The sequence below is a fragment of the Excalfactoria chinensis genome, chromosome 2 (assembly GCF_039878825.1).
Source record: "Excalfactoria chinensis isolate bCotChi1 chromosome 2, bCotChi1.hap2, whole genome shotgun sequence".
In the NCBI taxonomy this organism is placed as follows: Eukaryota; Metazoa; Chordata; class Aves; order Galliformes; family Phasianidae; genus Excalfactoria; species Excalfactoria chinensis.
Genome location: NC_092826.1, coordinates 106,235,686 through 106,245,857, shown reverse-complemented (window position 1 = coordinate 106,245,857; position 10,172 = coordinate 106,235,686). Strand labels below are relative to the sequence as shown.

Genomic DNA, 10,172 nt, shown 5'->3' with positions numbered 1-10,172 from the left:
GTCGAGTGCACCCTCAGCAAGTTTAGATGACACCAACCTGTGAGGTGTGGTCGACACACCAAAGGGACAGGATGCCATCCAGAGAGACATCAACAGGCTCTAGCAGTGAGCCCAGGTGAACCTCATGATGTTCAACAAATCCAAGTGCAAGGTCTTGTACCTGGGTCAAGGCAACCCCACTACCAATACAAGCTGGGCAATGAAAGGACTGAGTGCAGCCCTGCCAAAAGAGACCTGAAGGTAAAGGTGGATGGCATCCGGACATGAGCCAGCAATGTGCCTTTGCAGCCCAGAAGGCCAATTGTATCCTGGGCTGTATCAAACATGGAATGGTCAGCAGGGTGAGAGACGAGATCCTGCCCCTCTGCTCTGTGTTGGTGAGACCTCACCTGGAGTACTGCATCCGGATGTGGAGTTCTCAGTACAGGAGAGACACAGAGCTGGTGGACCACATCCAGGCAAGGGCCACAAAAGTAATCCAGGGGACGGAACACCTCCCCTGTGAGAACAGGTTGAGAGAGCTGGGACTGTTCAGCCTGGAGAAGAGAAGGCTCCAAGGTGACCTGATAGTGGCCTTTCAGTATCTAAAGAGGAGCTACAGGAAAGAAAGGGTCAGACTTTAGCAGCACCTGTTGGGAGAGAATGAGGGGAAATTGTTTCAAGCTTAAAGAGGGGAGATTAAGGTTAGATATAAGGGAAAAGTCTTTTACAGTGAGGGTGGTGAGGCACTGGTACAGGGTGCCCAGAGAGGTGGTGGATGCTCCATCCCTGGAGACTTTCAAAGCAAGGCTGGATCAGGCCCTGAGCAACCTGGTCTAGCTGTGGTGTCCATGCTCACTGCAAGGGATCTGGATCAGATAGCCTTTAAAGTTCCCTTCCTGTGTGACTGCAAAATCATCATTCCAGTTTGAAAGGGTCTGAAGTAATAAAAAGATGAAGTTGTTTAAGGTATAACCACTGTGAATAACTGAAAGCTTAAAACACAGTTGTTCCAGGCAAACCACATGAACAACCACCCCCTTCTTGCTGCCATCGCCTGCACAAGCACACCAGTTGTTCCCACTGCATCTCACACACTCACACTTAGTTAAAGCAAAGGCATATGCAAATCAGGTTCTTTCTATGTGACTTGCCTGTCCTTACTGATGAAAATACATCTACTTTCCCCCTGTACTCAGCTCTGGTGAGGCCGCACCTCGAGTACTGTGTTCAGTTTTGGGCCCCTCACTACAAGCAAGACATGGAGGCCCTGTAATGTGTCCATTGAAGGGCAATGCCATTGGTGATGGATCTGGAGCACAAGTCTTTTGCGGGGGCACCAGTGCTCACCAAGTCCTCCAAGCCGCCTGCATCAGCCCTCATCGCGTGCTTAAAGAAGCTTAAGAGTTGACACTCCTGACAGTTCTTGAGGCAGCTTAAAAGGCACGTCCTGTCCGTGACGGAAGGCTTACCACAGGCTTCAGGATCCCGTTATATACAGAAACGTCCAGAAGCACTGCAGACACACAAGCCTGATTAAAAACCCAACCGAACGCCAAACTGAACACACTGCCTTCAGCCTGTAATCTTTCCAGCCATAGTTCTGGGACTCTGGTTTGAGACTGGAGTTCAGCACCGGCAGAAGTCAAAGGTGATCCTTCCATTCAGCTCCTTTGCACCTTGGTGCCCCCACTCCCATCCCCACCCCCCCCCTCCACGCCGGGAGGGGCGGGGCCTCCGATGACGTCACGGACCCCGCCCAGACCCCGCCCACCGCCACGCCGCCAGCTGAGGACAGAGCGCGACCGCGGCGCCGCGCGACCCTTGCCTCGCCTTCCGTTGTGCGCATGCGCCGCAGACCATCCCGCGCTTTACGTAGAGCAGTTCCGCCAGACGTCTTCCGCCGGAAGTAGTGGGAGAGGGAACCCGGCGCCCGCCGTTGCAACCTACCCCGCTAGTCACCGGCGTCGTGACGTCATCCTTGACGGACAGATGTTATAACCAATCAAAAGTCCAGCAGGCTGCATTTGATTGCCTACTGAGCCGGAGAGGGCGGGTGGAGTACCGGCGTGGTTTGGCTGCAGCGACACCGGCTTACATAGGGCGGAGTCCGGCGTGTCCTTGGGCACAGGAGCTGGGCGCTGTGGGGCGGTCGGACTGATAGTGACCTCTGCGGGCGCGGTGTAAGCGGAGCGGCCGGCTGGGCAGGTGCGGGCGGCGACAGGCGGGGTCCGCGGGGTGATCGGGTTCTGATTTCCAAATGGCGGTGTCTGGGTCTGGTGCCACTACGCGGCCCGGCGGGGCCGTTAGGCGGGAGAGGGGCGATAAGGGGCGAGGAGGGCCGGGGCCGTGCGGTTCGGTTCTGCCTCCTGCTCAGACTGCGGCCCAGAGGGCACCGCAGGCACGGCCTGAGCTGGCAGCGGAAGGTCACGGCGGGGCCTACGGCCTCACGGGCGCCGTGTCCTGAGGGGCGCCGTGCGGGGGGGCTGTGCGGGCCTCGCTGTGGACGAAGCTGCCGGGTCCTCGTCTCCTGGTGAGGTGATCGCTCCGGGCGCCTCAAGGTCAGCAATCCCGTGGGATTTGCACTTCAAAAGCCATTGCGGTGCTTCTTCAATGCTCTGGGGGAATTACTTTAGCTGAGGCGTGCGTTTTGTTTCCTGTTCTTCAGGCGTAAAGCCTGAAGTCTACTGTCTAATAGTCTTTGTAGTCTAATGGTTCTATGCAAATCTTCCAACCCAAGAGCTATAAGTCATGGCTAGAAGGCATTCAGGAGGGTTCACAGATGGATGGACTGTAGCTGCAGTTCTGTAAACCGATGTGAACCCTTTTAAAGTTTCTGTTGAATAGCTGACCTTGATATTGTGATACTGACCTCTGTCTGTGTTCCTGGTCTAGTACCGACGATGGGAGATATTGAGAAGGGCAAGAAGATTTTTGTCCAGAAGTGTTCCCAGTGCCATACGGTTGAAAAAGGAGGCAAGCACAAGACTGGACCCAACCTTCATGGCCTGTTTGGACGCAAAACAGGGCAAGCTGAGGGTTTCTCTTACACAGATGCCAATAAGAACAAAGGTAAATGTAAAGCAGCTCCTCCTGAGCTGCTGGTGGTTCTTGGGGATGGTCAGAAGTACTGAAAGCTGCGGAAAGCAAAAATAACATGAATGAGCAGGAAAAAAGAAAATGTATTTATTTCATTTTGAAGTCACTGTTTGTTTTTTCTTATTTTTTTTCTTTTTCTTGCCAGGTATCACTTGGGGTGAGGATACCCTGATGGAGTATTTGGAAAATCCAAAGAAGTACATCCCAGGAACAAAGATGATTTTTGCGGGTATCAAGAAGAAATCTGAGAGAGCAGACTTAATAGCATATCTCAAAGACGCCACTAAAAAGTAAAAGTTATCTGCTGCCTTATTTATTTCACATAGGAGTTGGCAATGGAAACGTCTGTGACAAGATTGGTTTTTAAGCTTTCTATTTTTACATATACCATGTCTAACCTTAAAAATCAGTTTTACCCATCAAATGATGTTGCTCGTGGTGGGTCACTGAAGAACACACTTGGCAGCCGTTAACTTATGAAAACGATGTAACTGGGTTGATTTAAATGAGTATAATGTTCAGTTGTTCTTAATCATGAAATTAAAAACAAAAACCAAAAAAAAGTCCTGCCTCTTTATTGTTTAACACACACAACAAAAAATGTATCAAACAAGTGTCAAAAGCGTTAATAGTTTTGACAACCCAACTCTTTAAAATGGAAAAGCAAAGTGGGTCTTGGCATCTTCCACCATAAGTCTTCTGTTGCGTTACACTAAAGATTTAAAAGTAATGAAAGGCTTAAATATTTTTCTAAACTTGATCAGTTCTAGGTGTTGTGGTGCGTATTAATCTATCTAAAGCTTGGGGTAAGAATGCATCTCTCAAGTGCTGTTTGTAAAAATGACACTTGTGCCCAGATCCTTTGATCTAGGAGAAACGTGTTACTTGATTTATCTCGCCTTTCACAGTTGCATGCAGCAGTAGACTAGAATTCTCCAGTGTCATCATAATGTCCTTTTGAATATTATTGAAACTCTGTTCAGTAGATCTCTGGACAACAAACATTTGTAGTATAATGAATGAAGGAAGAAACACTTCTGGAAAGGTAACTACTAAAAGCCAAGATGAGAGCTGATAAATCTTATTTCAGCAGTAGCATTCACCTCAAATCTACTGTCACACGCAGCTGCTGATGGAGACGCACAGCAATGAATGCACTGGTAGACTAATGGGAAACAGTCTTCTGTGCCTGGTTATAGCGTGTGTCATTAACAGTGTTTAGTAATATTTTAGTGTTTTCATTGTTATTTTTTTTGTTTTTTCAGACTAAGCAAACTGTTCAGATGAATGTATTTACTGTGTATCAACAGTAAGGCACAACTTAAGAGTGATCAATCTTGTACATTAAAAGAATTCAAAGTCTTGTTGGCTGTATGTGTCTGAAACAGAAATGGTGGGGTCATACGGGCCTTATGTCACTACAAGGCAAGCAAAAGCTCAGCATGAAAAAAGTGCTAATAGAGATTGTGTGAAAGGTACTTGGAAGTGTGGCAGAGTCAGGAAGTGTTTTGAACTAGAACCAGCAAAGCTAGGCTGGATAGGCCGAATATTGAAATGGAAGCGTGTAAAGTTGTCACTTATTGAGGTTAATATGAATGCAAATACCCAGGTGGTACTTTTTTGTTGGCTTTTTGGTTAGGTTTTTGATTTGTTTCTGGAAGGGGATGCGACCAGGGAAGGAATTAAGATTGATTGTAAAATCAATATTTTGTTCTTTGGTTTCAAGTTTTACTGATCAGAAAAGTTATGAAGTAGCAAGTGTCTAAAAACATATGTGGTATTTCAGTAACTTATGGTTAGAAATTGAGGAATCAAGGCACCAAACATTGCGCAGTCCCGTAAGGATGGGAGTTTGATGGGGCTGCACCATCAAACATCCACCTTTTCAAACTATTACTTTTCCAAACCAGACTGAAACAGGAGAATTTGGAAATCATGAAGTTACTAGTTACAGATCCTGGTGAATCAGGACTGCGAGTGGCTACATCCATCTGCTTGTGATTCACTGCTTGCGTGTAAGTACCTGCATGGATTTATTTTTTTTCCCCACAATTACTTTGCTCTGAAATGGAGAAAATATAATGGTCGGTTTTCTAATAATTTCTTAAGGGTTTCACCAGAGGTGGGAGACCTGGATTACATTTGCACTGATGACAGGATGCCAACTGACATCCCTAAATTGCTAGAATGCCGTTTTGAGCATCAGAGTGAACACGTGCTAGAACAAAAATGTTCTCTGCTTCTTTTGGTGCTGTCTTTATGGAAAAGCAGAACTGGAAAGAAAACAAGCAGTGTGGACCTAACTGTAGCACGGTGTTCAAAACACGTACCTTGGAGCAAGGAAGTTGTGTGCTTTACAGTTCATTTATGGATTTAATTTTAAAGTCTTATATAAAAATAGACCTGGCAGCGGAGATCAGAAATCAAAAGTCAAGGCATTCTACATATCACTAACAGTATTTGCTGCAGCTTTCTGCTGTGGGCCTGTGTTTGATGAGGCGATGCAAACCCCTGTTTTCTTATTACCAGAATCACGCACTTTCTGGATGTGTTTTTTTCCCTCCTCATTGTCCAGGTCTTGAAACATACTTTTATCTGTTAGACTGCGTTGCCCTCATCTCACCACACTGACTTTGGGTCATAAGCACCCAAAATCTGTTCAACAGAAACACTGAAGAGTGCTCTCATCCTTATGGTACCCTGCAGAAATGTACTGACCTCAGTCAGTTGTGACTGATGACAATTTCTTTTAACATTATTAATTGGTCTTCCATTGACTTCTATTGATCTTTCACTCAGTTTTTATTTGGGCTAGCGAGCAGCTAGGATTTTACACGGCTTTTAGCTGCACTGTGTCAGGACTTATTTAAGGTGAGCTGCAGTGTGAGAGCTGAGCAGTAATTCGGCTCCACTTTACCTGATATGTAGCGCTTCCAGACAAACAGGAAAAATGCACTACGTCTGGTAAATTCAAAGTATCTCATTGGTGTCACCTCTGCGTAACCGGTCACCTCAAGAGCCTGGTGCTTTTACCCAGACTTCATTGCAGCCAAGTGCTGATGTTGACTGGAACCAGCCTTTCCCTGACCGCTTTTCTTGCATTTTTGATTCTACTGATCATTCGTTGCTCAGAAGGAAATGGAAATCAGACTTCTACATAATGTAACGTGTTCCTTATGGGACTCTGACACTATTTCCAATTGAGTTGTCAGCTTCCTTCTACTGATATTTCACCTGGAGATTTTGCCAGTGCTATTTTATAGGGAAGGTCCTACATTTTCAGTTCTACAGATTTTTGCCATAGTCACGAACTTTGAATCCTAATTCTCATGTAGAAGTGCTCATTGGTTAGTTTACCTACTAGGTCTTTTTCTTGTTTCATGTTACGTTTATAACGTATACTTGCTGAACTGCAGGCACTTCAGTGCTCAAATGAACTCTTTAATTTCAATGTCTCTTCATTCTGTAGTGGACTTTTTTTAAAGTTTCTGAAAAATCCATTAGGATACCTGAAAATAATATTTTCTTGTGAGTCTTTGGAACTCACTTCCAAAAATCAATCAGTTTTGGTGCTGACATCTGTAACTGGTCGCTTTGTTGCTTACACCAAATGAACAGAAGAGGGAGCCAATGTACTAAAAAGCAGAAGAAATTCATACCGTGCGCTCGAAGGCAATTTTGAACAAGCCTTCAACCTTTTGAAAGGCAACATTCGTTTGTACAAAAAGCACTTCTACTGGAAGTGCTCGGCAAAAAGTGCTGGAGATTATTAGTACAGATGAATGCATTGAAATGTCTTCTGAGTTCTTAAACTGATACGTGCTTCATATTTCATCAGGCTAGCTCAAGTTCGAAGTCGCTTATATTAAATTTCAACTTACTCATATTGTAAAAGATTCATTCAGTTAGAAGGGATAAGGTTACTCGCTGACTGCTAAAAGAATCTTAATCACAAGCGGGGATCTCCAATGCATATTCTGGCTTTGTTCCTGCCGTGGAGCTCCCCTTGATATTGTCATTTGAAGAATCATGCCTGAAATAGATACACAGATTGTAGTAGTCTCTCCACTAGAATTTAGGCAGGAACGCACCAATCTTTGTTAAAAATAAGCTGTGTTCTGTTTTTAATACTGATACATAAATAATGTTTGATGATAGACTCCAATTGCTTGGAAAACCGTGATATGTCATATAATACAGATATATATACTAGCATTGTTGCAATTTAAGGTCCTGGGAAACAGACGATTAAAATCTTGCATAAGAACCTTAATTAGCTAGGATATATAGCTGTCTGGTCAACCACCTGAATGGCTTTTCTGGCACTTAACCTAAATATAAGGCACTTGTAGCTTCAAGATCACGTTGTTTTTCATGTTGAACCATTTTGATTGCAACTCAAGCTAAAATTCTGAATATGAGCACCAACTGGGAATCCCATCTCCCACTATTTTCTATTAAAAAAAGGCCAGCTTTGCAATAGTGAAGGCTTTGAGCCCTTGTGAGTGCTCAAATCTTGTATAAGGTCTAAGTTTTTCAGTGCCTATTAGAAGACGGGTGAGCAGACATTAACATTTTAGTTTGTATGTGTATGTGCTGCCACTCTGAGCTCTCAGAAAGATGACACATTGCTCTACACCAGCACACTGGTGACACGTCAGAAACAACTCCCCATAGACAGAAGCAATCCAAAGGTTTTGCTTTGCAGTTGAAAGATTCTTCCACATCAGAAAAATCTATTGAGGACAGAGGAAAGTCTTCAACATCTGAACAGGGCCATGTGATAGAAATCAAGATGGCATAAATGAAGGAAAGAAAGGGGAAACAAAGTGGAAATGAAACAAGGTTAGTAAAGGATGAGATGCTGCATATCCTTGTTACACGTTCAGCATTTATCAGGATTAGCACTGTGCCTGTGCTTTGGCCTACTTAGTAGATGCCAGGTACTGCAGTCTGAAAGGAGAAGCAATGGAAGCCTGGAAACAGTAAGAAATAAACTTACCTGCCTTCAGCTGAAAGTTTGGCAACTCCCTTTGTTCGGTGAATTTTCCTTTGGTTGGATGCATTTAATTTTGCTTCAGCTGGTGAAATCACCCAGATGAGACTACCTGTCTCCAGCAGTCTGTATTTTGCTGTCACTTATTTTAGTGCAATATGTTCCACGTTAGCAACTCAGCCAGCTGAGACATGGTGTGATATTTACTCAGTGAGCGTATCAAATGATATTTTACAAGGGCTGGAAGCTCTGATCTTTCTTCTGCAACACTGGAGCCCAACGTCTCTGCTTACACAATGCACTTGAGTTACGCTACAGTTGATGGTATAACTTCAAGCTTCAGATCCTACCTGAAAAGTACGAGGCAATGATCTGCACTAGCTATTGTTAGCAGAATATAGGTAAAAGGGCAGCGGAGAAGGATTCAAGGACAGCGCAAAGTAGTCATGCAGTAGAACCAGCATTGAAAACAACCACTGTTTCTTAGCTAGAATTTAAAATAAATAAATAAACATCAGTGTGGAAGGGAATATGGCCTAAATTATATTTACATCGCGGGTTTTTTCAGTTGTTATTATTTATGGAAGCTAATTCTCTGAGCTGCTCCATGCCCATACAGGAATCACTTGAAAGTCCTCTCATCAACAAAGATAAAAAGCCACAAAGCACACTGAATTTGCACTGGCTGCGGTGAGGTCTGCCTCTTAGCTGACTTAATCAGTTAGTTTTCTGTTCCTAAGCCAAGTATCCTAAATCTATGATTAGCCAGATTTCTATTTTTCTCTCAGGAAATGGTTTCCAACAGCTTCTCTTCTTTATTACAAGATTTTGAGAAGCTTATTAGTTTGGTAAAGCAGTTGGTTTTACCTTTCTCCTATCAATCAAAATTCACAGCAACTGTATATATCTCTGTTTGTGTCTGTCATTCAGACTCTGTAATCATTCTGGAAAAGAAAAATGAAGGAAAGATACATAGTCTACAGGTAGACACTTAGACATGGGGTGCATTTCTTGTTCCATCTACTCCAGCTGTCCTGAGACCAAGCAATAAATAGATGGATGGTTATACATTTGTAAGCTTGCTTGCTGTTCATATTCTGAAAACAGATTCATTCCAAGCTTACGTGCTTAGACAAAATACCTGCCACACAGTGGTTGCTTCCTTATCCAATCTCCCTCCAAACAGAGAAGAGAAAAACACTTCGATTCTTTCAGTTCAGGAAGAGAGAAGAGTTGGGGTGGACTGCTTTTTGGGAGAGAATTAAAAAGCCCTTCATAGATAATGATTTCTTAGTGTACATCAGTGCTGTGTACAGCACTTTGGTATTCCCAGAAGGAAAAATGGCCACAACTACCTTTGCTGAAGCTGTTCCCAGTTGGTGCACTGTGATGTGAGGGTCATGCCTGGGAGAGTTTCCAGTTTGGGCTGGTACGCTGTGAGATGTTTCGCCACCCAGAGCAATCTTTGATTTTGATCTTCCCACTGCCTGTTAGCATTAGCATCTCCACTGCCCCTCTGTCTCCTCTCACTGCATCTCCTCTTCTGCATGGCTGAGCAGGAATTCTACCAGCTCTTGGGCATGTTTGGCTCCTTCCAAAAGGAAGAGAGTCTCCACTGATATTCCTGCTGGGTGTGATTTTCTTTCTTCTGCATTACAATTTCCAAACATCCTTTCTTTCTATCTTTAGGGTTACAGATTTTGGTTCTTATTTTTGAGAGCAACACGGGGTGCTCTCCGGAGCAATGACTTCCTGCCTAGTCTTTGATTTCCCTGGGTCTCTCTTGGGCAATCCAGTTACTCTTGTCTGTTCTACTGGAAGAGTTGGGCTCATCATATTCTTTAACGTCATCCAAGTTTGAGAAGTGGTTTGAGTGGTTTTTATCGTTGATTAGGTGAATTTCTAGTTATTTATGTATTTATTTTTGCAAGAGCGAATCATTTTTAATTTGTAAAGTCTCTGAATGTCTCCATCGATCCCTTCATTGTGGGAGAAGAATGTAATAATATAATGGCAAGGGATTTGTATTTCTTCCCATTTATCTTACTGGAAAGTGACTCAGGGACTTCAACTACTGGGTAATTAGTAGTTAATAAAT

At 44.0% G+C, this 10,172-nt stretch overlaps 1 protein-coding gene across 2 annotated transcripts; it reads left to right on the top strand.

The window, feature by feature from the left end:
* The first annotated feature begins 1,744 nt into the window (after positions 1-1,744).
* Positions 1,745-4,441, top strand: CYCS (cytochrome c, somatic). Of its 2 annotated transcripts, none has more exons than XM_072328444.1 (3): positions 1,745-2,187; positions 2,875-3,051; positions 3,224-4,441. In XM_072328444.1, the coding sequence occupies exons 2-3, from the start codon at positions 2,883-2,885 to the stop codon at positions 3,370-3,372; spliced, it is 318 nt and encodes a 105-aa protein (XP_072184545.1). In that variant the 5' UTR covers positions 1,745-2,187; positions 2,875-2,882; the 3' UTR covers positions 3,373-4,441. The 2 variants fall into 2 exon arrangements, with proteins under 2 accessions (XP_072184545.1, XP_072184546.1); XM_072328445.1 differs by having other exon boundaries at positions 1,894-2,162.
* Positions 4,442-10,172: the final 5,731 nt, after the last annotated feature.